The 25,748-nt window shown below is 57.0% G+C and overlaps 11 protein-coding genes across 11 annotated transcripts; 4 read left to right on the top strand and 7 right to left on the bottom strand.

The window, feature by feature from the left end:
- Positions 1–184: 184 nt before the first annotated feature.
- Positions 185–1,309, bottom strand: TAP42 (Type 2A phosphatase-associated protein 42; the record flags this gene model as incomplete). Its single annotated transcript, XM_071064525.1, has 1 exon — positions 185–1,309. One exon carries the CDS (start codon positions 1,307–1,309, stop codon positions 185–187), a length of 1,125 nt encoding a protein of 374 aa, XP_070920626.1.
- A 617-nt stretch (positions 1,310–1,926) lies between these two features.
- On the top strand, positions 1,927–2,796 carry PDX3 (pyridoxamine-phosphate oxidase; the record flags this gene model as incomplete). Its single annotated transcript, XM_071064524.1, has 2 exons — positions 1,927–1,966; positions 2,030–2,796. The coding sequence occupies 2 exons, from the start codon at positions 1,927–1,929 to the stop codon at positions 2,794–2,796; spliced, it is 807 nt and encodes a 268-aa protein (XP_070920625.1).
- Positions 2,797–3,239: 443 nt separating this feature from the next.
- On the top strand, positions 3,240–8,120 carry dcl1 (Dicer-like protein 1; the record flags this gene model as incomplete). The annotated part of the gene is made up of 4 exons (XM_071064523.1): positions 3,240–3,687; positions 3,745–4,817; positions 4,874–6,451; positions 6,501–8,120. 4 exons carry the CDS (start codon positions 3,240–3,242, stop codon positions 8,118–8,120), a joined length of 4,719 nt encoding a protein of 1,572 aa, XP_070920624.1.
- Positions 8,121–8,623: 503 nt separating this feature from the next.
- On the bottom strand, positions 8,624–11,397 carry MFIFM68171_09103 (uncharacterized protein; the record flags this gene model as incomplete). Its single annotated transcript, XM_071064522.1, has 2 exons — positions 8,624–10,846; positions 11,227–11,397. 2 exons carry the CDS (start codon positions 11,395–11,397, stop codon positions 8,624–8,626), a joined length of 2,394 nt encoding a protein of 797 aa, XP_070920623.1.
- A 3,035-nt stretch (positions 11,398–14,432) lies between these two features.
- On the bottom strand, positions 14,433–14,786 carry MFIFM68171_09102 (uncharacterized protein; the record flags this gene model as incomplete). The annotated part of the gene is made up of 1 exon (XM_071064521.1): positions 14,433–14,786. The coding sequence occupies one exon, from the start codon at positions 14,784–14,786 to the stop codon at positions 14,433–14,435; it is 354 nt and encodes a 117-aa protein (XP_070920622.1).
- A 1,979-nt stretch (positions 14,787–16,765) lies between these two features.
- Positions 16,766–17,530, bottom strand: YUH1 (ubiquitinyl hydrolase 1; the record flags this gene model as incomplete). The annotated part of the gene is made up of 1 exon (XM_071064520.1): positions 16,766–17,530. One exon carries the CDS (start codon positions 17,528–17,530, stop codon positions 16,766–16,768), a length of 765 nt encoding a protein of 254 aa, XP_070920621.1.
- Positions 17,531–18,383: 853 nt separating this feature from the next.
- On the bottom strand, positions 18,384–20,772 carry SUV3 (RNA helicase; the record flags this gene model as incomplete). Its single annotated transcript, XM_071064519.1, has 2 exons — positions 18,384–20,567; positions 20,644–20,772. 2 exons carry the CDS (start codon positions 20,770–20,772, stop codon positions 18,384–18,386), a joined length of 2,313 nt encoding a protein of 770 aa, XP_070920620.1.
- Positions 20,773–21,197: 425 nt separating this feature from the next.
- Positions 21,198–22,007, top strand: MFIFM68171_09099 (uncharacterized protein; the record flags this gene model as incomplete). The annotated part of the gene is made up of 2 exons (XM_071064518.1): positions 21,198–21,235; positions 21,326–22,007. The coding sequence occupies 2 exons, from the start codon at positions 21,198–21,200 to the stop codon at positions 22,005–22,007; spliced, it is 720 nt and encodes a 239-aa protein (XP_070920619.1).
- Positions 22,008–22,338: 331 nt separating this feature from the next.
- On the bottom strand, positions 22,339–22,611 carry MFIFM68171_09098 (uncharacterized protein; the record flags this gene model as incomplete). Its single annotated transcript, XM_071064517.1, has 1 exon — positions 22,339–22,611. The coding sequence occupies one exon, from the start codon at positions 22,609–22,611 to the stop codon at positions 22,339–22,341; it is 273 nt and encodes a 90-aa protein (XP_070920618.1).
- Positions 22,612–23,007: 396 nt separating this feature from the next.
- MFIFM68171_09097 (uncharacterized protein) lies at positions 23,008–24,273 on the bottom strand (the record flags this gene model as incomplete). Its single annotated transcript, XM_071064516.1, has 1 exon — positions 23,008–24,273. One exon carries the CDS (start codon positions 24,271–24,273, stop codon positions 23,008–23,010), a length of 1,266 nt encoding a protein of 421 aa, XP_070920617.1.
- A 401-nt stretch (positions 24,274–24,674) lies between these two features.
- On the top strand, positions 24,675–25,391 carry MFIFM68171_09096 (uncharacterized protein; the record flags this gene model as incomplete). Its single annotated transcript, XM_071064515.1, has 1 exon — positions 24,675–25,391. The coding sequence occupies one exon, from the start codon at positions 24,675–24,677 to the stop codon at positions 25,389–25,391; it is 717 nt and encodes a 238-aa protein (XP_070920616.1).
- Between the last annotated feature and the right edge of the window lie 357 nt (positions 25,392–25,748).

The raw sequence follows: 25,748 nt of genomic DNA, 5'->3' as shown, positions 1-25,748 counted from the left end.
CTGATACTTATTCCGGGTTCTCTTACTTCCAACCATCTTGAGAATGGACAGGACGGCGTAGTATTCTACAGAACAATAAAATCTGGCGGCACATGCCCCGTCTTGACAACGCGTTTCAAAGGATGAATCTTAGCGTCTATCCAATCCACAACCCACCTAGGTACTGTACACACCCCGCCTGCCCCTACCCCCTATTCAATGTATTCCCACTTCCCTTCGGGTTGGCCTCGACAAACTCATCCCACGCCCGCGCCTTCATCGTCTCAGCATCCGCTCTCTCCATATCATCCTCGTCCGGCTCCTCCCTCTGCAGACTCGCCTCACCGCCGCCCTCGATAATCCCGCCCCGTCGCCGCTCCTCCTCCAGATACTCATCAATCGTCATGGTCGGCAGGTTATGGCCCGGCCGAAATACGCCCTTGGCTAGCTCCTGCCGGTTGTTCAGCAGCGTAAACGGCTGCAGCGGCTTCCCCTGCTTCGAGAGCAGTGGTCCGCCTGGGAGGTTCGACATGCCGCTGCGGAGGGGCTGGTCGAGGCGGTCGCTGTAGTTGTCCCCTAAGCCGCGCTGCCGCCTCCGTAGGTCTTCTTCCTCCTGCAGGACCTTATCCCCGCGTGAGTGTGTGGGCTCGGGCCGCGGCGGCGCTTGTGCCAGCATCTCCCACTCGCGGTTTAGCATCTCGAGGGATTGGAAGGCTAGGTGCGTGCTGTGGTTGATGTGGGCGATGTGCGTCTCCCGGACGAGGTCCTCGTCTCCTGTTCCGTCGCCGTCCTCGGCTCCGTAGTCCGGCCGCTGGCGGAGGAAGTCCAGCTTGGAGCGGAGTTCCTTTTCGGCTTTGAAATTGGCGATCTTGGCATCGCGCCGCGCGGCGGGGTTGGAGGGAACCGTGGTGAAGGTGACGGGAGAGTCGTTGTACTGCTCGAGGAACTTTTTGTGAGGGGCGGACAGCAGCCCGTAGCTGTCGAGGAGGTGGAGATAGCGCTCGTATGCGTCGCGGGCCGACGAGAGGACGCGCTTACGCTCTTCGGGTGACGTGAACGGGAGCTTTTGGGTGAGCTCGGCAAGGTGGAAGCTTGTGAGGAGGTATGGGAGGTCGGAGGTAGACAGGTCCTCGAGCGACTCGTTGGGGCTGAAGAGGGAGACGGCGCTGATCAATCCGAGGGAGTCTTGGTAGAGCTTTATTGCCGAGGATACGGTGTCAGTGTACTCTGTCGAGTTTGGCGCGAACGGGGAGCTCTCGATAGTAAGACGCTTGGATTCTGCCTCGGCGAAGACGGCCTTGAGGGAGCGGGGCTCGTCGTCCTTGTCCATGGTCTCTGAAAGTAGTCGATTGATGAGGATGGGCGATGGTTGACTCAAATTCTGCCACGGAGGTATGGTTACGGATAAGTCCTGGTTTTCAACTGCTTCGTTCCATCCAAGTCCCGATGAACATGATTGGGTCAGGTTCACTCAATGCTCTTGTGCTTGGCTTATCACATTATCTTTTATCTTATCTAATCAGCGTCGATGGCGGGGTTGGCGGGGTTGGTGGGGTCACTGAACAGCAGGCCCGGCGTTTCGGATCATCAGGGCAGGTCTGGAAAATGAACGGGAGTCCCTTGTTTCTGCCGCATTGTCTGTGGTCCTATGTGTGCTGCACCACGTGTAGAATGCTCCAGAAATCCGCCTGGCTGAGGCTGTTAATGGAAAGTTTTCCTTGGTTACCTATACTGCAGTCAGAGCCCAATCGCCTTATTGCATAATGTAACGGTGGGGCCGCAGCACTTGGGTGGTCCCGGTCGAATGGTCGTCCGATATCCTCCCCTGAGATCAAGTCATCTCGCGCTCATTGCTTCTCTTTCACTTCCTGATTTCCCATGGGCGCCAGCCTCCGCTATTTGCTTCCTGCCGTTGCCCTAGGATCTCGGCCCCTAAGCACAAGCAGAATGGCGCTTCATCCGCGCCAGGACGGTGCCAAGCTTATCTGTGAGTGAACCTGATACACAACTCAAGTGTTATGTTGATCGTGATCCTTATCGCTTCGCACAGTCGCGCCCACAGGCACGGCACAGACTTTTGAGTCTGCTGCGGCGCCGGGGCAGGCGGGGCAATTCCTCAAGGCTGAGAGGGCTGGCGGCTTGCGGCGAAGCGACCTGGACCCCCAGAACCCAATTATGCAGTTCCACGCCTGGTTCCGCCAGGCTTCGTCACCCGAGGCAGGCGTCTCGCATCCAGAGACATGCACGCTTTCGACGGCGCAACTGCCATCAGGCCGTGTGTCGGCGCGCATGGTCTACATGAAGGAGCTCGACGCGCAAGGATTCGTCATCTACAGCAACTTTGGCACGAGCGGCAAGGCCCGGGACCTCTTCGGGACCGCCGACGGCTCGAGCACGGGAAATCCCTGGGCATCGCTTGTATTCTGGTGGGAGCCCCTGGAGAGGCAGGTAAGAGTTGAGGGGAGGGCAGTGAGGATCTCGGCTGCGGAGAGCCAGGCGTATTTTGAGACCCGGGTGCGTGGGAGTCGCATCGGAGCGTGGTCGAGCCGGCAGAGTGCCGTGCTGCTGCCGGATCCGGCGGTGGAGGGCGACGACGGCCGGGCGATGCTGGATAACTGGGTGAAGGAGACAGAGGCCAAGTTCGAAGGCGTCGACCAGATCCCGGTACCCGAGTTTTGGGGCGGCCTCAGGATCGTGCCAGAACGGGTCGAGTTCTGGCAAGGGAGGCAGAGCCGGCTGCACGATCGCTTCGTGTATGACCGTGTGCAAGGAGAGGACGGTCAGGATAAGTGGACTCTAGAGAGGTTAAGTCCTTGATGCGGGTTTATACCCGTACTACTGGGTTGTAGCTGGCTACTGCAGTACGAGCAGGCAAACTCCCGGGGTCGGATATAGATATCTCACATCTCACATCTCACCGCGGCTAGCAGCAGGGCAAATGTTTGCGGCTGCCCGCAAGATTGAGGCTATTGGCGGGACTTCATCTGGTACTTTTACACCTACTTTACCTTCTCTTACACCTGACCTACTCAACTCATCAACCCATAATCAGGATTGAAATCAAAGTGCTGCTGCTACGAGCTGAGCCGCCACGAGAGGCTACGTACTTCACAACTCTCCATTTCGCTCCTTCCTTCACACGACCACACTCGCATCTTTGGCTCAGCCAAACGAAGATTATTTAACACTTTGCCAATCTGTCGTTCCCTACTTTTCTTTCTCAACCACAACGTCTGTGAGCGGCGAAACCGATCGACGAAATGGAATCCACCTCGGTGTGGCTACCATCCTCGCAACCCGGATTCGGTGATGACGACCTGATGTTGATCGATGAGCCGCTTGTGGGCGACTCGATTGATGGAGTGCTCAGCAACTCAGACCACGACTCCCTCGACGGCGGGGGCGACGACAGTGATTCGGAAGATGAAGACGATCCGGCCAAGAAATGGGTTGCCAATGATGCCCCCAAGCCGCGCAAGATATCCGAGAGGAAGCGTGCAGACAATGCTGCGTTCGACCTGTGGATTGAACAGAATCAGCAGGAGCTTACAAAGGGCCGGAGCAAATTCATCGTCGATGATGACAAGTCCGTCAGCGCATTAGTCCGGGATTTTGAGAATAAGCGCATCATCACGAGCCCGCGCGACTACCAACTCGAGTTGTTTGAGCGGGCCAAGACACAAAACACGATCGCGGTGTTGGACACTGGTGAGGGTTCTACGAGGCCTTCGCCGGCCGAGATTTCCTAGTTGACATTGATCATAGGTTCGGGCAAGACGCTGATTGCTGCCCTACTGCTGCGATGGACAATCCAGAATGAACTGGAGAATCGGTCCAAGGGGCTTCCGAAGCGCACCGCTTTCTTCCTCGTAGACAAGGTTGCTCTCGTGTTCCAGCAACATGCCGTTCTGGCTTGCAACTTGGACTACCCGGTCGAGAAGTTCTGCGGCGAGATGGTCGACGAGATCTCGTGCAAGGAGTTCTGGGACAAGACGTTTGCCGAGAACATGGCCATTGTCTGCACCGCCGAAATCCTCTACACATGCCTTCACCACTCGTACATCCGTATGGACCAGATCAACCTCCTGGTCTTTGACGAGGCGCACCATACCAAGAAGAACCACCCCTATGCCCGTATCATCAAGGATTTCTATATTGAAGTTGGAGATGACGAGAGAAGGCCGCGCATCCTAGGAATGACGGCATCTCCTGTAGATGCTGAGATGAATCCGAGGATCGCTGCAGCACAGCTCGAAGCGCTTCTTCACAGCCAGATCGCCACAGTTGCTGACCCAGCGGCTGCGCAGCATAGCACAGGGAAACCGACAAGCGAGATGATAATTGAGTATGAGGTGAGGCCTGCCGACTGGGAGACAGATCTCAACCAAGCTCTGAAGGCGCTAGTGGGCAAGTACGACGTTTTCAAGAAGCCGTTTGCTTTCACGGCGACTGCGGCCGCTGAATTGGGACCTTGGTGCGCCGATCGCTACTGGCAGCTGTTCTTCAGGGGAGACGACGTGGCTCACTTAGAAGCGAAGATGGAGCGCAACTTCCTTCTTGCCTCTGCTGTCAGCCAGAACATGGGCGAACATATCACCAAAGTACGAGAAGCATATGATTTGGTGGAACAGCACAGCTTTGCCCAGCCAAGTCTCGATAGAGGCCAGCTGTCTTCAAAGGTCATTCAGCTCATCAGTATTCTTCGGGACCAATTCCAAGGCACCAACAACAGCCGACGATGTATCGTCTTTGTCAAACAGAGGAACGTCGCCTCGCTGCTCGTTGACTTGCTCCAGCAGCCAGACATGAGGATCCCGGGTCTTAAACCCGGCTTGCTGGTAGGTCACCCGCCGTTCGTGGGTATTTGCAGCTATCTATACTAACCGGCAGACAGGTCGGGAGTGGCAGTTCTGAGAACAGCTGGGACAGTCAGAAGGTGGGCTTCCGTGACCAGGTTCTGACGATCATCAAGTTCAAGAAGGGCGAGCTGAATTGCATTTTCGCAACCTCCGTTGCCGAGGAAGGTCTCGACATCCCTGATTGCAACGTTATCATCAGATACGACTTGAACGATACCCTAATTCAGTATATTCAGTCCCGCGGGAGAGCACGCCAGGAGGGTTCGGTATACATTCACATGGTTGAGCAGGGCAATGCCAAACACCGCTGGAAACTGAGCCAGAATAAAGTCAGCGAAGAAGCCCTGCGGAAGTTCTGCGAGTCTATGCCAGAAGACAGAAAGCTCACCGGAAACAACTTCAACATGGACTATTTTCTACGCAAGGAGAAAGGCCAGAAGCAGTATACCGTCCCCGAGACGGGAGCAAAGCTCAACTTTAAGCAGAGCCTGATTTGCCTAGCAAGCTTTGTCGCTTCCCTGCCGCATCCTCCAGACGCCAACCTAACAGCCGACTATGTCGTGCTTCCCGTCCCTGGAGGCTTTCAGTGCGAGGTGATGTTGCCTGCCTCGTCCCCTATCAAAGGCGCCATTGGCAAAATCTATGGGAGCAAGGCAGTTGCCAAGTGCTCGGCCGCCTACGAGATGTGCCTCAAATTGATCAAACACAAGTACCTCGATCAACACCTGAGGCCTGTCTTTACGAAGCAGCTCCCTAGCATGCGTAACGCTCGGCTTGCTATCAGCTCGAAAAAGAAGGCGGAGTACGGCATGCGAATCAAGCCCGAGATCTGGTCAAGCCTGGGTGAGCCCACAGAGCTCCATGTACTGGTTCTAACGCTGGAGAACCCAAGTGCGCTCAGCAGACCGTCCTCTCCGCTTCTTCTGCTGACGCGACAGCGAATACCTCGGGTCGCTTCGTTCCCCCTTTTTTTTGGGCCGGGGCGTTCATCGATTGTCAGCTGTATTCCAATTTTGGGATCCGTCAAGGTTCACGATAGCAGCCTTGTGCTGGACCTGACTGCTTTTACCCTGACTGTCTTCAAAGATGTTTTCAGCAAAGAATACGAAGCTACCGCAGCTCAACTCCCGTACTTCCTCGCTCCGGCTCGGTGTGGACATGGATTTGATTTTGGGTCAGCCACGGATCCCTACCACATTATAGACTGCGACGCGTTGAGGTATGTCCGGGAGAATGAACGCATCACGTTGGAACTCAACGCGCCAGATGACTTCTTCAAAGATAAGTTCGTCTGTGATCCGTACGATGGAGCACGCAAGTTTTTTCTCCACAGACGCCGTCACGACCTGAAGCCTACGGACCCTGTCCCCGAGGGCATTGCAGCCCCTGGCCATAGGGCCTGGCACACAACCTGCAAAACTCACAACATCCTGAATTACAGTCTTAGTATGTGGTCGAGGTCGCGGAACCACATGGCACTAAGAGAGGACCAGCCAGTTGTTGAGGCCGAGTTGTTGTCTATCCGGCGTAACCTCCTCGATGATAACATTGGAGATCAAGACCTGGAGCCGAGACAGTGTTTCCTGATCTTAGAGCCCCTGAGCATCTCGCCCGTAAGTCTCCGTCCGTAGCCGTCGATGGTGGTACTAATATCACGCTTAGATACCGGTAGATGTGGTAGTTATGATATACACCTTCCCGGCCATCATCCATCGTATCGACACGAATCTTGTCGCGCTAGATGCCTGCCGAATGTTCGGCCTGGACATCCGTCCGGACCTTGCCCTGGAGGCGTTTACCAAAGACAGCGACAACACTGATGAGCACGATGCCGAGCAGATCAACTTTCAACGGGGTATGGGCAACAACTACGAGAGGCTGGAGTTCCTTGGCGACTGCTTCCTCAAGATGGCAACCACAATCGCCACCTTCGTCCTCATCCCTGACAAGGACGAGTTCGACTGCCACGTTGAGCGAATGGTGTTAATCTGTAATCGAAACCTCTTCAATAACGCCCTTGAAGTCAAACTAGAAGAGTACATCCGCTCTATGGCCTTCAACCGCCGTAGCTGGTACCCAGAGGGCTTAATTCTCAAGAAGGGCAAGCGCAAGGAGACTACCAAGAAACATGTCCTTGCCGACAAGTCCATCGCTGACGTGTGCGAGGCCCTCATCGGTGCTGCCTATCTCACCGCCCAAGAGCATGACAAGAACAACTTCGACCTTGCCGTCCGCGCAGTCACCATCATGGTTAAAAACAAACTCCACACCATGACCTCCTACTCTGACTACGCCGCCTCCTACACGCCGCCCGTCTGGCAGACGTCCCCTTCTAACAGCACCCAGCTCGACATGGCGGAACGCTTCCGCCAGCGCCTCGGCTACTCCTTTCGATACCCTCGCCTTCTGCGGTCCGCCTTCCAACACCCAACCTACCCCTCCCTTTACGAAAAACTGCCTAGCTACCAGCGCCTCGAGTTCCTCGGCGACGCCGTCCTCGACATGGTCTGCGTGGAGTTCCTCTTCCACAGCTTCCCGGGCGCCGACCCGCAATGGCTGACCGAGCACAAGATGGCCATGGTCTCGAACCAATTCCTCGGCTGCCTAGCAGTCTACCTCGGCTTCCATAAGTCGCTCACCTACTGCTCCCCAGCCATCCAGCGGCAAATCACCGACTACGTCGCCGAATTCGAGGAAGCCCTCCAGCAAGCTTCCAAAGACGCTACGGGTGGAGAAGGGGGTTTCGCCCGCGACTTCTGGACCTCCCTCTCGCACCCGCCCAAGTGCCTCCCGGACGTCGTCGAGTCCTACATCGGCGCTATCTTCATCGACTCGGGCTTCTCCTACACCACCACCGTCCGGCCCTTCTTTGACGCCCACGTTCGCCCTTGGTTCGCCGACATGCGCCTGTACGACACCTTCGCCAACAAGCACCCCGTCACCTTCCTCGCCAACCTCATGCAGACCAAGTTCGGCTGCCGTGAGTGGCGTGTGCTTGTCCGCGAGATGGACGATCCCGACGGGGAGGCGGCGCTGCCAGGATCCACTAGCCAGACGGTTGTCTGCGCCGTGCGGGTGCACGGGCAGACGGTCGCGCACTCGGTCGGGGCGAGCAGCAGGTACGGCAAGATCAGTGCTGCCAAGAGAGCGCTGGGGCTGTTGGAGGGGATGGAAGTTAGTGAGTTTAGACGGGGGTACGGTTGCGCATGTGCTTTGGAGGGTCAGGCGTTTGCTCAGGGAAAGGAGGCGGAGGCGGAGGAGAACCATGGGTCGGCAATCTGACGACGCTATTGCCAGTGATGTAGATGCGTAGCTTTAGGTATGTACCAAGTAGACGAAAAGAGCCACATTTCTCAGTATTGAAATGACACGGACGAAGTGCAGTGAATGCACCAGATTAGACACTAATTACCCTCCTAGTATTTACCTCTCCCATCTCATTTTTCGGTCCTTGAGAAGCCCAGACCCATCCCAACCTGCCGTGGTATATCCCTAGTAGTAGTATCATATCCATTCCTGATTTCTCCAAGCCCAGCCGGCCCATAACACCCCAGCACCCCAGCCTGTCATATCTTTCACTGATTTTGAACGGAGTCCTACCGTCCCTAACCTGGAAACCGTCATTACCATCCTCGATATTCCCTCTCACTAGCCCGTTGTTCCTCCGCGCCAAAAACGCCCATTCAACGGAACCGAACCGGTAGGGAACCCCATATCGTCCCCCGGGCAACGAGCCAAAACAAAGAAAAATCCGTGTCATCAAAAGAAGGTTGTCATCAGGTATATCAGTTCCCTTTCCCATCCTCGTATGCCTTGCCCTCAACTCGCACAACCGGCACTGGCACCGGCATGGACCCCATTCGTCGCAGCTTCGAGGCAGACGGCGAGCCATGTCCCACTGTTCCCGCCATCCGCTGAGCCCTCTTCACCTGCTTCCTCAATCTCACTGCGGCCGCTACATCGACGACGGTTTTGGCGGCGACCTCCTCCTTGTTTTCCTCTTTTCCTTCCCCTTCCTCCCGCCGTTGCTGTTGCTGCTGGCCCTGTCCCTCCTGCTGCCGTGGTTGTTGCTCTGGTTGGCTCTGTTCCTCCCTCGGCATCAGACCGTGCCCCTCTTCCACCAGGGGCAGGCACAGCGCCGATAGTGTCGTGGTAGTCGTCGTCGTCGTCGTCGTCGTCGTCGTCGTCGCCGCCGCCGTCATCTCCTCCATCTTAACGTCCCCGCCTTCCTCTCCGCTTTCATCCTCCTCATAATAGCAGTAATCCTCTTCATCGTCAGCCGCCGTATCAAGGACATACCTCCTCCCCACGGTCCTCTCTCTCGCGCACTCGCTCTCAACCCTCCTCAGCGACACCTCCACCTGGCCGTCACCCTCCTCCTCCCTCTCCCCATCCTCGTCTTCACTCTCGCGATAAAAAGCCTGATCAAACATGTACATCCCCGGCCCAAGAATCGACCTCACCATCCTCAACCCTCTATCTTCACCCTCATCCCGCGCACTCAACCCGTCCGTCGAAGGGAACGGATCCGCCAGCCCAGGCAACTGCAACCCCGCCATGCCATACCCCGCATCATTGAACAGCAAATCCTCCTCGTCCCGTCCATCGGCACTACGCTGCCGGCCTTCACCAGTGAGGGATACTTCGTCGGCAGAGACGTAGTCATCGATGTTGAACGAGTTATCGTTATCCGGGGAAGGAGGGGGTTGGTGGGAGAAGACGGCGTCATCGTGGGCGTAGAAGGATGCACTGTCCCCGCCATCACTGTCGCCACCGCTGTCCTCATCGCTGCGGTGCGGAGTCGTGACTTTGAGAGAGCGGGAACGGGAGGGTTTGAGTAAAGGTTTGAGATGGCTGAGTGGCTTGAGCAACGGGGTTATGACGGAGACAGGGAGGTCGATGAGGGACGTGTCGGCTGTGTGGAGGGAGGCGGGTTGCTGGGAACGATGGGATTCGGAGCCAGCGCTAGTAGCGGTGGTGGTGGTGGTGAAGGTTGTGCTGTCGGAAGTTGTAGGAGCGCTGGATGAGGCCGACCATCCGCGAACGCTGCGGGTTTGGATGCGAGGGGAACGCTCTGGGATCTGATCTACTAGGCTGATGGTGCCGGTCGCATTGGCCGAAGTTTCAGAGGCGTCTTCTTGTGTTTGGTGTTGGCTGGAAATGCTACGCGGGGGGGTCAAAGCTGTAGTGTGGACTGCGGAGTCCCGGCTTGCGACAGACGAAATCGACGATTGCGTCGCGTGTGAGTTATGGCGCGGGCGAGGAGCCGAACTCGCAGAGCCAAGAGCAGACAGACGGGCGGTTGACCGGAGGACAAGGCTCCTTGCGGATGACACATCCACGTCGCCGTCGTCTGACGTCTCTGCTCCGGTTCTTTTCTTGGCGAGAATGACAGAATCACAGGTGGCCCGCATGGGACGGACCGCGGAACCCCTTGCGGTCGGTGCATTCAACTTCCCTTTGACTTGGGCTGTGGCCATGCCTGGCCGGGCGTCACCGAAAGTGCTCGGGCTTCGATCTTGGGCGAAGGAGTTCCCGCCCTTCAAGGAGCTCATCGAAAGATAGGTGTTAATAGATCGGCGGCGCCCTAGACTACGGGCAGCCTCGATATCGGACGACAAAGTCCCGACTGAAGACTTGTGCTTCGGTAGTGGGTGTTGGGTCAACGGATGCGGCCCTTTCGTCCGGAAACGCGCCTCGCCTGTGTCGGTCATTGGACTGGGTTTTGTGGCTGAACCCAAATCGCCGTCTGGCTGGGTCCCATTAGACAGCCCGGCATGGATGCGTGCGGGAGCTGATTCATGATCAAAGGCGTTCTGCGTGATGTTCCTATCTGCGACATCCTCGCCATAATCTCTAGCTCCGGATGCCCTGACTCTCCCCCTAAAGTCGGCCGGTTTAATCTCCGACTGAGCATCGAGGATGTCTTTGTACTTCGTGCCACTGTCGGTAGGTTTGATCTCGGACCGAGCGTCGACAGCGCCCCTGTATCGCATGCCACTATCACTCTGTATAGAGCTGGTGCGAGATCGGCGACGATCAACACCGGAAGCTGTGGTTACAGAGCCGCGTGAGGTAGGCCGCGACCTTGGAGCTGCGGTCCCGAGCCGGGCCATACGGAAAGAGAGGGGAGGTGGCCCTTTCCGGCCCTTCTTTGGTTGGGAGACGCCATTTGCGAATCCTGAGCTCGGGGGTCGGCCGGTTGGCGCAGTACTTGGCCTCTCAAATATCTCTCCTCGATATAGGGGTACTCCGGGGCCAGGAGCCGCTGCGTCGTCAATGGGGACGGCATCCAGAGAGGCCTGTGACTGGCTGAAACTTTGGTGCTCCTTGGGCAGGGAGTCAAGGACGATGAATCGGTTACTGGCCACTGAGTATGTCCCTGTACCGTGTAAGCCCATATGCTTGCCAAGGAGGTTATTCTATCTGAGCTGGCCCAACCTTGAGTGGATAGTGACTGAGTAGTGGCAGAATTGTAGGCGTAGGGTGTTAGCGAGAGGCTGGCTTTGCTCTTGAGCTTGCCACCCGGCCTCATAGAGAGGAAGCTAAACAGCCCCATTGTGACAGACAAGCTACCGCCAGCCGCTGGGTGAACGAGTGTCAGCCTGGGCCCCGAGCAGTTTGTCTGCTATCTGGTGTAGGTGCTTGCACGTCGAGTTCGCCCGGCTATGGTCAGACGGCCGTCTGGCTTAAACCTCTAAGGACCATGAGGAACACCATACGAACTAGTCGGCAACCCGTTGAGAGCAAGTCTGCGGAAACCGGGAAGATTGGGAAGCTCCACGAACGAGGCGGCAGGGCTTGGAAAATCGAAGGGGGGATGATGGGGGTGGAGAGGAAAGAGGGAAGAGGGAAGATTTTGTATGGGCAGGGATGAACCGACTATGTAAAGCTGAAGAAATGAACGGGACAGTCCGATAGCGACTAAGTTACATAGATGGCACCGCTGGCTTGGGTTCGGCAGCCATCTGACTGGAGCCCTGGTGGAACAAGGGCGAGAAAGAGAGAAAGAAAGCCTCGGACGGAAAACTGGGGTAGTAGTCGGTTCCATACCCACCATGCTGCCACCCCTACCGATCGTCGTGGTGAGTGACGGGCAGCTTGGAGCCACGGAGCCACGGAGCCAGGGAACCAGGCAAGGCAGACGGGCATTGTTTGACTGCAGGGGGCGCCATCCCGGATCCTTCGACGTCGACGCAGCAAGCACGCAAGCAGCCGTCAGGCGCAAGCCAGCAGAGAGAGTGCGAGACGGCGACTCAAACGGGCGCTGGCCGGTGGCCAAGCAGGGTCTGCCGCGGAGCATGTCTTCAGCGAGTCCCCGAGCCTATGGGGACGGCTCCCTGCGCCGCACGGCATTTGCAGATGCAAAGGGCTAGGGGTGCTAAGTTAGCGGCAGGGCTCCGACGCGCGGTGAGCGGTCCGTTTGCAGCCAGAATTCGTTCTGGGTGCAGGTCGACGCATCGGCCGTGATCTTGGCGAGGCAGCGCACGTTTGACCGTGCGCCTGCTGTTTCTGCACGAGAGGTGCACCATGAGCTACCCACCAGACAGGTCTGGTTGACGGCCTCGACGCCCCCGACGCCCTCGACAGCCTCGACGGCCTGCGTACTACTACATACGTAAAGAACAATGAGAGGTCGGTCGTCCCGAGGCCGAAGCGCTGTGGTGAGACATGCCGCCAGGGATCTGCACAGTACAAACAGCTCCGTTTGAGCTGGGAGACGGTGGAATGGTGTTGGAGGGTCGCTTCGGTCAAGGTTAAATTGCCCCGGTTCATGCACAAGACGTCCCGAAGTTGTGTGTCTGGCGTCTGACAGACAAGGGGACCGGGAGGGGGGTGGAGGATGGGGATAGAGATGGGGAGGGTGAGTGGGAGGATGAGGGTGAGGGTGAGGTTGATGGAATGATGGAAGCTGCAGATCCTCAGCTTTCGTTTCTTTTTCACCACATGGCAAAACTTGCTTGTTCGGGTTCGGAAGAAGGGCCAAAAAGCCCTGACAGAGATCGGAGCGCCTGGCGCTTCTTGGCAGGAGAATAGCGCGTCAGACCGGGGGGTTCGTCCAGGCAGGGATCCCCCAGGCCAGCGGGCCACTAGCGTTCGATGCCTTGATCGACGATCCGCCGGGGTTCCTGTCGCCGATCTCCCATGGTTACGTTGGGGGCTTGGGGCCAGAGAATTTCCGGGCCCCTCCCCGACTCTGGAATGGTCAACGTCTTGAATTTCTGGTTGACATGATTCCTTCCCGCGCCGCCGAAGTTGCGATCGTCGCGCCATACCACGATGCAAAACTCTAAAGGGCGGCTTGACGGAAGCTATGTGATACGCCAACAAAACCGTGCAGTATTGGATCTGTAGTCCGTTCCGATTACACAGCGTCCCCTAATGCTCTCGGTGACGAGCAAATCCACGGAATCGCGTGGGCACGCGTTTGCAGTGTTCAGCTGCCATGAATACAAAACGCAGGTACTGTGCCACGGCGGCAAGACGGCAGGGCGTTTGCGCGGTTCGGACCCCAGGAGCATCGACGCACATCGCTGCCGTCCCAATTTCCATCGCCTGCAAGTCTGCCTGCCGCTCCTAATCCGCCGCGGGTACCTCATATTCTGCAGCTCTGTTTGCGTCTGCCGAGATTATTGTTATCATATACGATTATTGTGATTATCCGCGGCCCTCTCTGCTAACTCTGGACCGGGATGGGTCGTGGCGCTTTTGCTGTCCGTACCCACGAGATACGCCTCTCCAGTTCCAGCTTCCCTAGTCCGATGTTGTGCGAGTGTCTCGATGCGAGTGTTTTTCGTGCTGTTCCCACGTGCCACGGTCTGACATTCCTCAGATCGTCACCGTCAGCGGCCGCCCACCTGGATTCCGTTCCGGCCTCCCGCATGGTCGACGCAATCCTGGGCGCCGCAGAATGGCACCTCAGCTTTCGACCTTTAGATGTGGAACCCCGAAGCTAAACTTGACACCTTCCTGTTTCGGTGCGAAGAATACTGGCCCCAGATGGCCACGAAGGAGTCGAGCTGTCTTAGCATATGCAGTTCCAGACGGCGAACCCCTCTAGGCTCCAGTCCGTATCATTCTACGTGTGTGCGACACACGAAGGAATTGGCCGCCTCCTGTTGTGGAACGGGCTCGGAACTCTAGACGGAACCCCGTAACATGCTTGCTGCTTTATTGTGTAAGGGTCTGGAATCTGTATTGTACATCTGATTCTTCGCTGGGGCGCGGAAGCCTGAACCCCCGCGCTCCCAGTCTGACGACGCCTGCCCGTGCATACATGCGATATTTCAGATCTCCTGTACCGACGCCGTACATGGAAGCCAGTGTGGCAATGATGATGGTCTTTGATTCCGCATCGATGAACGGAACCCATTAAATGAAAACTTCGCCATCCCGAGTCCGCACACGACAACATCTTCAGTACCCTATGTACGACGTCTTGACACACTAAAGAAATCCCGACGCAAGTAAGAACCGCTCCCAGATACCAATGATATACACGAGATGATCCCAGATTCCCACCTCCCAAGATATTCAACCGCCAAGACTACTGGGAGCGACAACGACAGAGCCAACCCATCTCACCTGCCCCACCTAGTCGGTGGCAGCCTCCTTGTTCTCCAACACCCGTATGGACTTGAGAAACGTATCCAGATCCGCCCTCTCCTTCTGGCATTCCTGCTCCTTTCTCTCCAAAGCCGCCAAGCGAGCCTCGTAAATCTTCTTCAAACCCTCCGCCACGATCCGGTCGTCGCCGGATGCGACGCTGTCGTCTTCACACTCCTTTCTCTTCCGGGAAACGGAATCCTTTGGGGTCTGTGATCTGCTGGTAGACGTCCCATGAGACTGCACAGTAGCTTCACTGTCACGGGGTTCGTACTTGCATTTCTGGAGATTGCGCTGCAGTTGGTCCTTCCGCTCGAATGCTGACCTCATCCCTTTCCTCATACATTGCGGATGTGGGCACACGAAACTTTTCTATTGCTGTTTGAGTGTTGCGTTTCTTGATGCCGTCTCAGAGTGAAGGGCTTGCTGAATGCCTTGTCACAATGAGGACAAGGGAGGCGGGCAGTGCTAGTGGAGCTAATGATAGGTCGGTGTAAATGAAGAGCACTTCCAGTGTGGGCACGGGAGCATGCACATACACAGGAGCTTGGGCTGACCCCTGAGTCCGGGCTTGGGACAGATCGATCCATCCGGACCCTTAAAGTCCATCCTGCCGCTTTGTCTGGAATTGACTTTGGTCCACTGGTGATGTCGGACTTGCGGGTTTCTCAATCGCTGTTCGTGGTGGCAAATTGACGGCAGTAGTACGTTCAACTTGCTGTCCTAGTTCGGGAGTACCCCAGTCTCCGTCCTTTGTGGGCTGCGAGACAGACGCATCCGACATCAAGGCGGGCGCGGGCTCCGATATCACAGGTATCCCACCAGCAAGGTCCAGATATTGCTCGGGGGAGATGAAGCCATCCAACCAGGACTCAAATTTCGGGGCAAATCCAGGTGCCGGGGTGCTCTGAACATCGACTACGCTAGGTCAGTACACCGGTACAGCAGTAGGACTGTTGGAGGCTTACCCTCTGGCAGCCAGGAATAGAAGTCTGAATCAGACTCTAGCGGAGGATGCCGCGTTCCAGACACGGCATCGCCATATGGCTCATAAAACATCCGACACACACCCCATAACACCGCTAACGCTTGACAAATGGCCCATGACATCCTCGTACAGAGAGGCCGTATCTTCCCCGAAAACTGACTGGAAATTGAGAGTCAGGGCGGGTGCGTCCACTCAGTCTGCAGTGAGGTACGCGAGGGACGGTTCATTTCGGCCGCTGTATCTGAGAAGAACTTGGAGAGAACTTCTTGCCGGCTTCAGAGGAATATGTGGGAGTTTGCAATGATCTTAATGTGCTTGTCGGCTTTGATGCACCAAAAATGACCCGTGTGTGATTTTGAGAGGGTATAATTTTTCGGGGTGTCCTTTGCGGTGAAACAATGTCGAGAGCGTCAACCTTAAGTTTGAGGTGCTCGGCTGCGAGAGCACCTCAGAGAAGTAGGTGTGTCAAGGGAGACTGTGTCGTGTGGCATTGAAGGTTGCCAATAGGGGTTGAGCACGAGTAGAATACAAGCTGCGCATCTCACTTGCAGCTCGGCCCAATACCTGAGCTAACCCATTCATAATTTCAATCCACGGAGGGAACGGCAGCGAGGAGATTGAGCTTGAGGTGCAATGGGGCCGAATCGTTAATAGTGAGTTGCTTAGACGAAGATTCGATGTGCAATGCCAACAGTCATAACTATCTACAAGATCGACACCAAGAGCAGCGTATGAACTTCGTGTATCATGAACGCCCTATGGGCTATCAGCATATAAATGTACTCGAGAAGGCCACCGGCTTCTAACTCTACTCAAATGTCCCATCAGCCAGAGACACACATGAATAAGCAAGAGCTTAAAGTTTCTGACGAGTAATCACAATTCGGTCACATCTCATTGAGGTACTTTAGGCATCAGAACCTGACTGGAAACTATTTGGAGCTATGCTTCGAAATACCTGGGTGATACAGGCATGCTTTCAGTATTCATATACGTCACATCTAGCTTGTCTCGTATAGTACAATTGCAGGAGGAAGTAGCCGCGTATGTTGATATGGCAGCGGAAAGTCAGGCATGAATGGAAGGGAGTGGAAGGGGAAAATAATAAAACATAGTGCGTATGGTGGTGATGTGTTGTACATCTCAAACAAATAGTTCAGGGAGGGATTAGGGCAAGGGATATTTGAACCCAAAGTGATCGGTGTATGTCGAAGTCGGAATCTCACTTCATACGCACCTCGGCTGAGCGGAACAAGATCCGTGGCTGGTAATCCCAGAATCAAAACCCCAAAGCCTCTATTCCTCTCAGTACACCATCGGCTCCCCATGCACTTCACTCCAAGCTCCCCGCTAACGCAACACAACTAAACCTCAGATCCGCGCCCTCCCGCTCCAGGAACTTCAACGGCCCCAACGCCAGCGCCTTCTCGGACAAGACATCTTCGCCCTCCTCCAACTCGCCCCTCCTCAAGGGCCCCTTTCTCCTTCCATCCATCTCCCAGAGCGCGCCGTCCCGGCCCTTGACAAAACAAACATAATGCAAGTCCACATCATCCCTCGCATCCGGCGCCGCCGTGTCGCCCTTCTCGGCGACGCCCTTGTGCGCCGCCGCGAGCCGCCCGTCCCGCTCCAGCAGCTTGCTCCGCTCGGTGGGGGCGAGCGGCACGGCGGCGCGGATCAGGCGGTCCAGGTCCGACCCCTCGCGCACGAAGTCCCGCGCGGCGCCGTTGGCCGTCGCGTGCAGCAGGCCCATCAGCCCGCACGCGTTGCGGATCGTCTGCTTGAACCACACGACCGGCTCGCCGTCCCCCCGGCCGGCGTACTCGGCCGCGAGCGAGTCCTCGGCCAGCCGGTGCGACTCGTACGCGGCCGAGACGGGGAAGACGAGCAGCAGCGCCAGGGCCGGCCGCGGGATGAAGGAGAGGAGGTCCGGGTCGGTGAGGCTGTAGACGTCGTGGATCTGCAGCGCCGGGGAGAGGCCGAGCTCGTGGAGGAGGGAGGTGAGGAGCTCTGGGTTCGCTTCGAGGGGGATGAAGGCTGGTGCCGAGGGCGCGGAGGAGGCGCCGGCGCCGGTGTGGGTGTCGACTTGGGAAGTCATTTTTGTTTGCTTTCTTTTTGGGGGTTGTCTCCTCTGGCCCTTCTTTTATTTGGTATGGTGTTCCCTCGAGCCGTTTCTAAGTCGTGTCGACCGGTAGCCGTTGGACGGCTGCTCCCGTGGTCGGAAGAGCCGAACTTTAGCGGGGATCGTCGGTAGGCAGGTTCGGTGGGGTCCTTCTTTTTTAGGTCTATGTGGTTGGATGAACTAGACGCGCAGCTCTGTCGCCTCGCTTCGCTGCCGACTGAGTTGACTCAAAACTCGGCAAGCCCGTTGTTGAAAGAAGAGATGTTTGTCTGCCTCGGCGCTCGGCGCGGGGTAGGTTGGAGCTTGGGCTGGGCAAAATGACCTCATAGGGAGGGGCGTTGTGATCCCGGCAGAATGATACGCGCTGTGGGATCACATGTCTCTCAAAAGAGTGGGTATGGCGATGCCGCAAACCTTGAACCTCATTGTGTATTTTGCTCGAGTATATCGACCTGGACGTCCCGGGCCCAACTGCTCGCAAGCTACAAGACAACGAATTCTCTGGCGGCAAATCTTGAAGCGTAGATCGTAACTCTATTTCAGCGCTCCTTAGGGGGGTGGCCGAGGCTGAATGTAATATACAGAGGTTCAGTCGCACGAATCCGCAGGCCGAAACTGCCACACCAAGTCTGAGCAGCTCGCGGTTTTGGTTTCCACACCCTGGTAGCAGTCGGGATATCCAATCCATTCCAAACCACTAATCTATGCCCATGATGCCTTGATATGCAACCCTTACTTAGTGTACAATGCAACTGGCAGATAGATGCCGTTGTTGCGTAGTAATACAATCACGTTGGCACGTGGGATTAGTATACACCCTCATGCTCCTTCATTGTCCGTTAGCTGATGCTGTTTCCGGCTTCGTCCCTGGGACCATCTCGCCGCCTGGCTGCTGAATAGCGTCGATCGTCTCGGTCTGTCCAAACAAGGGCTCTTCGTGTGCTTCCTCGTTATGCACCGGCCTCGCCGCCTCGGCCTCGTCGGTCCCGAGGAACTGCTTCTCCTTCTGCTCCTGCTCAGCTGCCAGCATTCTCATCTTCTGGCGCCTGTACCGTTGAAGCTCCGGCACGAAGCTGACATTCTCGAGGTGCTCGTTGATCTTGGCCTCGACCATCTCCTTGACCTTGAAGGCGAGGTTCTGGCTCTGGAATACGCCTTGGTAGCGGTAGCTTAGCCAGAGGTACATGGTGATGATCATGTGCAGCGACTCAAGGCGGTATAGGTGTTGACCCTGCTCCGCGGACGTGGTTGGGCGGGGGGCCTCGAGAATATCGAGGTCGATCTCTGGAAAGTCGAGCAGGTGCCCGCTGCCCATCTCGGCGACGCACTTGGCAAAGGCCTCGAGCACCTCGACTTGTTTCTCGTCCTTGAAGTTGATGGGCACGTGCAGGAAGATGCATCGGTCCGAGATGCTCAGATCATACTTCTGGATAGCATCGGCAATGTCGAAGGCGACCCTGAAATCACAGAGCTGGAACCAGTCCGAGAGTCTGGCCATTTCGCGCAGCCGCGCGAGGACAAATGTGGTAGGCGTTCGAGGGGGGAAGTATGAGTGGAAGCGCTCAATGACCGCGGGGGGAGGAAAGATGCCCGCAGTCTCGATCTGGGGGGCCTCGGTCTTGAACGCCTTCTGAACAACAAGTAAATCCTCATCATCCAGCGCCGTGACAATTCCCGGCGTCGGCTTGGACTCCGTACCGCTAATTTCCTGAGCGGCGGTCCTGTAACGCCCGGCACGGCCGCCAATTTGCTTGATTTCGGGCACATTTAGCAAGCGGTGGCCCACTCCGTCGAACTTGGAACTCGACTCGAAGATTACGCGCTTAATCTCCAAGTTAAGCCCCATACCGATGGCGTCGCTGGCAACCAGGTAGTCATAGTCGCTGTTCGGATCGTTAAACAGTGCCGCCTGGCTGGCTCGCGTTTCGGGAGGCAGGCTGCCGTAGACGATGGCGCACCTACGTCCTGTCGCCTGCTCGATACCCTTCTTCAGCACGTGCAGACCAACCCTGGTGAATGAGACGACGGCATCGCCCTTTTGGAGGTTTGCGAAGTTGCCGTCCAAGCTCTCGCCAGCCACCTCGAGGGGATTGAGCCGCTGGTACCGGTGGACGATGCATTGCTCGCCCATCCTGGCACACAGTGCCTGAATAAGATGGACCACGCGCTCCTCTCCGCAGAGATGGACTTCTTTTGCCTGGATGCCGAGGAGAGCCTGGGTCCAGGCGAAACCGCGATCGTCGCTGGCAATCATCTGGATCTCGTCGATGACAGCGACGTCGACTTTTGTATTCAGCGGCGCCATCTCAACGGTGCAGCTGTGGAACCAGTTGTCAACGCCCTCGGGGATTCGCTGCTCCTCACCCGTGATCAGGGCACACGCCTTGCCCTTGGCCGTGAAGCGGGACCAAATCTCGTGGGCCAGCAAGCGCAGGGGTCCCGCGTAGATGCCAGTCCGGGCATTCTCAAGCGCCTTGAGCGCGTTGTATGTCTTCCCCGAGTTGGTAGGTCCGACGTGTAGGTGTATAGTGCGCTGCATCATGCGGGTGGCGGGGTACCACTCGTAGGGGAAGCGCAGGTCGGCGAGCTCCTGGTGCAGTTGGCCGACGGTTGCGGGGAAGCGCGAGCGCATCAAGAAGGTCTGAAAGGCATATTTAATTTCCCGGACGAGGCCGGCGGAGTCGGATCTGACGAAGGCATTGCGCAGGTTCCAGAACAGCGGGTTCTGTTGGCGCCCCGTTTTCCCCTCGAAGGCGGCCAGGTGGAAAGCCTTGTTCACGACCAGTTTGAACAAGGCCGTCTCGCGATCCAGCTGGGCCTGACTGGTTACGCCGAATGAGCGATACTCGTCCTGGGCCTCGCTCCAGGAACCCATGTCCGCGAGCACGTTTCCAAAGCGCATCTCGATGAGGTTCTGGAACAGCCTGTAGTTCCGCTGGACGCCAGCGCTCGGCACCTTTCTTCGAACGACGTCCTCATCTTTGAAGTCTTGTCGAAGGCCGTTAATCGATGGCTGCGAAAAGGCATACTGTGCAGGTGAGGATGTGGACTCTTTGTTAGAGATGGGAATGGGTAGGGAACACACGCACATTTGACAACCGGTGACTGGGAGGGTGGTCCAAAGGCCGCGGCTTGGACGTCAACTTTGAGCGCCATCGGCGAGTGACCCGCACTACGCTCTTTGGAGGTTTCCAGGCTGTCCCGAGCAATGATTTCATGACCGCGTCGACGGGGTTCCTGAAACCATGCTGGTTCTGCATGCGAAAGTGCCTGCGAGCCTTGTCATGCTCTAGTGCGGTCGACGGCAGCGATTAGGAACGAATCACCCCTGTGGTATTTTTTTTTCTTCCCTTCCGCCTTGCGTCGCTTTATCTTATCAGCGAACTACAGGGGTCTGCCGTTCGTCTTGGCATGCTCCTCTGCCCCACTTCTGCCACTCCGAGTGGGAGTTGGCGCTCCGTCATCATGCAGCGGCCTGAATGAATGCTTCAACTCTGCGACACTTTCGACCAGTCAACCGACCCGGTCGCAGTTCTCCTCATCTCGCCCGCTCATCGAACGCGATACCAACTATCACAATTATCTTAGCCGCTTCAATCACCAGTCAACCGGCAATAGCACTCACTGATTCAACCCGCCCAAGATGGCGTCGTCCTCAACACCAGCGACACCGCTGCTCTAGTGCGTCCTCTCCAACCCAACGTCCCACGAACCTGAACCGAGAGAAAATGACTATCAGCCTACTGACCTCGTCCCTGCTGAGACAAACAGCGCATGCATAGCCCATAACACAACCATCCTCTCGGAATGCACCACCTCGGCCTCGTCCAACACGTCGTCCCTGGCCTCCCTCATCCTGCCCAAGATCTCCCACGCCTCCCCGCAAAAACTCACCTACACCCACGGCACGTTCCACATCCATTACATCTCGGCCTCGCCGTCCGAGTACCCGCCGGACCAGCCCACGGCGGGGGGGCTCACGTACCTGGTGGTGTCGGACAGCACGTCGGTCAACCGGCGCATCTCGTTCGGCTTCCTGGTCGAGGCGCGGCGGCGGTTCCTGGCGCAGTACCCGCCCGAGACGACCGACTTCGCCGACCTGCCCAACTACGGCGCGGGCGCGTTCAACGGCGCGCTGCGGGCGCTCATGGTCGAGTACGGGACGACGGGCCAGGGGAGGGAGGACGCCATCGGCAACGCGCAGCGCGAGATCGAGGACGTGCGGGGCATCATGACGCGGAACATCGAGGGCTTGCTGGAGAGGGGGGAGAGGATCGATCTGCTGGTGGACAAGACGGATCGGCTGGGCGGCAGCGCCGCCGAGTTTAGGATTAGGAGTCGGGGGCTGAAGAGGAGGATGTGGTGGAAGAATGTGAAGCTGATGGGGTTGCTGGGGCTGGTCGTCGTACTCATCTTGGTGACGATTGTGGTGTCGGTGAGGAATAGTGTTTAGGGAAGGTCTCTCTTTTTAATTTTCTTGAACAGGTTTGCTGGAAGCTTGAGTGTATACTAAGGTCATGTGTCACTGCTTGGGAGGAAGGCGAGGTGCTCTTCGAGTTCAGTTCAGGATGTCTTATTACCATTTCTACTCCCCAATCCGGATGCTCTTGGTAGTTGCTCTGGACTCTGTCGCGGTTTCTACCGTGTAAAGACACTGCGATACTGCTATTACGTGCAATTGATATTCCGCAAACCCGTATTCTTTCGGCTATCAACAGTACAACACCCAATGTCTAGACGCTAGCGCTACCAACATTTCCCGGGACAAAGGCCATCCGTTCGCCTCATAACCTCGGGCCGGCCGACTTCTCGACACTCCGGGTGGCATCCTGATACACATAGCCGTGCGCGACGGGGCTTGATTGCGGTCCCGACAAGACAGCAAAGGGCGGCCGGCGTAGCTTGTCTGTGAAGAAGACGGGGTGGCAGTGGGATGAATTGCGAACGGGATGCTGCCGTGCCCAGATCGCTTGACACGGAACGATAAACTCTTGTGTTACCGGTGTTGTTGCCACTGGCGGTACCGGTGGTGGTGGCCGAAGTAGTGTCGCTGCCATGTCGACCTTGTCTCGTCTTGTAGTGTCTAGGGACGGGCTTAGAAGAGGTATACCAGGGCTTGGCGTTGTCAGGATTGGATGGTTGATTTGTCGCATAGACAGAAGCGTCGTAGCAGTGGCACCGGATGAGAGGTATCTCTTAGCTCCGGCAATTGGATGTTGCGATTGTCCTAGGATACTGAGAAGCCGATACTGTAGAGATGCGCTTATCCATGACGTCCCATCTTCACGTGAAGTACCGATGCGGCCCCGCTTGTCGGTTCCGAAAAGTACCTTAACCCAGCTAAAAGCGCGATTGGTGGGTCCACTCCAGGTGAGGAGCTCTCGCTGAGCACACCAAACAGAAACATCCATAGATATCCGTACGTAGTAGGTTGACCCGGGAATGAAGAGTTGCTAGCTGGCTTTGCTCCCTGCACTCTTTGCTTTTTTCCCGTTCTTCTTTTGTGCCTCTTTGGCCTTGCCTTTCTTGATGGCCCCGACGAGCGCCTCGATTTCTTCGACCTGGGCCGCCTGCTTCGCTTCCTCTTCTCTCTTCTCCTGCTGCTTCTTCGCCTTGGCTCTCTTCGTGGCCTGCTCCTTCTCGGTCCGCTCAATGAGCTTGTCGCTAGACTCCCAAAGCTTCTTGGCCATCTCTTCATCATCTACGTCCTTCCTCGCGCAGTCCACCTCCATACATTCCTTGATCAGTCTGCCCCCTGCACCCCTTCCGAGGTCTCCCTCCATAGCCGCATAGAGCAGCGACTGCGCGGCCATGGTAGGACTCTTCAAGAGCAGCCACGCAAGCAGATAAAATATCATGTAGAACAACAGGCCCCAGAGCGACCCCCTAGTAAGCCACCTCGTCATGCCCGTCGTGCGCGCATAACCGGGATCGACCAGCACAACTCTGGCGTTCATAGGCAGTTCATCGGGCCGCTTATACGCATCCAGATGCTTCTGGTATGCCTTGGCAAACACCATCAGCGCGAACTTGCTCCGCGCGTACGCCTTGCCTGGCGTCCAGTCCTTGTCCTCCTTCGTGGCGTCGTCCAGCTTTGGCGACGAGATGTAGCTTGAGCATGTGGATATCACGATGCGCACGTCGCGGTCAAACGGCTGTGCGCGGATCGCAGGGCTAAGAATGCCCAGCAAGTGAAAGTTGGCTAGAAAGTTAACCATCCACGTCGTCTCGATCCCCTCGGCTGTCTCGGTGCGCTTCCCGCCGGGGGGCGTCAAGGTCGCGGCGCACAGCACAATCATGTCGAGCCTCCGCGGAGGAGAGTTGTCGATCCACTTGGTGGCGAATTGTCGGATGCTGTACAGAGAGGATAGATCGACTTGCTCGGCATAGATGAGCTGGTTGTTTGTGCGCTTGCGCAGGTCGTCGACGTACTCGATGAGGAACGGGTCCGAAGGGGGTTGGCGGGTGAGAAGGATGACCTGGGCGCCCCGCTGGGCGAGTTCAACGGCGGCCGCTGCGCCGATTCCAGAGGTGCCGCCTGTGATCAGCACGACGCGGCCGTGCAAATTGCGCTCCGAGGGGTTGCTCCGGCCGGATGAATACCATTTTGTAAGGGCTACTGCGCCGGCGGCCGTGGTGTATTTGGCAAGGCGCCATGGCTCGGGGAACCACGGCGGCAAGCCATCGAAGAATATGCTGGCTAGGAACGGAAGGGGCATCTTCGGGGCGCTATCGGGGCATTTCTCAAGTCGGCGGTGGTGCTGGGCGAGGAGTGTCGGTCTTAATCTGACTGGAAGCTCCGAGCTCGAAAATGCAGTCGAAATTTGGACACGAGTTCCGGGCTCAGAGCACTGACGTCGTCAGGCTTCCCAGCCCCTGGATCAATTTGTGGGCCGCTCCTTGGCGGAGACAGGGTTTGTTGCCAGCGGGCCGGGGCGCTAACTGAATAAGTCTTCCCAAGGGTTTTGCCACTGCTGTGCGGATTCCCATCGTTTCGATCCCAACACCTCATGGGTTTGTAACCAAATAGATACGAGGGAGGTATGAGGCGGCGCCGGATTCCCTACAAGGACCCTATGTCTCTCGCTCTAGGATAAAGAAAATACAAAGGGCCAGTCCAATGAGTTCGCCGAAAGACAACAGCAATGATGACGACTACGACGACATTCCTCTCCAGCTCAAACGTCCGTTTGGAAGCGGACTGCACAAGAAAGCCATAGCATTTGTGCCCGCCTCCGACACAGGAGGCCAACTTAAATCTGTTTCGGATACTCCCGCGAACAGACCTCAGCATAATGTTGCCGACATCTACCTCAGCATGGTCCTCTCGGAGGACGCCCAAAAGAAACCCTCTACCCCACCACCCCTGAAGACCAAGAGCAGCAACAACAACAACCCCATCCCCGACGACGGAGAACCCCCCCAATTATGCCCCCTCTGCAGCCTCCCCCTCACCTCCTCCGAATCCGTCCCCCACGAGCAATCTTTCGCGCACCAAGTCTGCCTCCCGCACTCGCACCCCCCCTCCGCGCTGGACCGCAAGCGCATGGGCCTCGCCTACCTCGCGACCCACGGCTGGGATCCTGACGCGCGGAGAGGTCTAGGCGCCGAGCAGCAGGGCATCCAGTTCCCCGTCAAGGCCAAGGTCAAGGACGACTACCTGGGCGTCGGGATGCACATTCCCAAGGGCCTGCCGCCGCCCAAGAAGAAGGAGCTGCTGCTGGACGCCAAGAAGGTCAGGAAGATGGCGATGGAGGAGAAGCGGAGGGCGGCGAGGGTGCGGGAGGAGTTGTTTGGCGACGGGCGGTTGGAGAAGTACCTCGGGTCTGGGAAGTGAGCGGGATGTTTCTTGGATAGGCCATCTTTTTTCGCCATTGGATGGTGGTATTCCAGCCTTTCCGGCGGGTTAGATTCTCAGCATCGTCATCGGCCAAAGCCGCCGCTGTGGCAGTGATTGCCGGCCGGCAACGAACTTCTCGCCGCTTCTGGCTTCTAGTCGACCCCTGGTCTTGTTAATCTAGTCAAAGGAGAGTCCCAACGTCGTCCGCTCCCTTCAAGCAGGATCTAGTCAGGATCGGAGGAAGCTTACTGGCCCAAGGGAGTGTTATTCCTAGGGATGGCTACATGGTTCGCTGGGTAGAGGAGATGTTGAGCCTGCCACAAGAGTTACGGTCATAGTAACCCTGAACAGGCA

Source organism: Madurella fahalii (assembly GCF_045866475.1).
Source record: "Madurella fahalii IFM 68171 DNA, scaffold_5, whole genome shotgun sequence".
Taxonomy (NCBI): Eukaryota; Fungi; Ascomycota; class Sordariomycetes; order Sordariales; genus Madurella; species Madurella fahalii.
The sequence above is the reverse complement of the archived record's forward strand: the minus strand, read 5'-3'. Positions and strand labels throughout refer to the sequence as shown.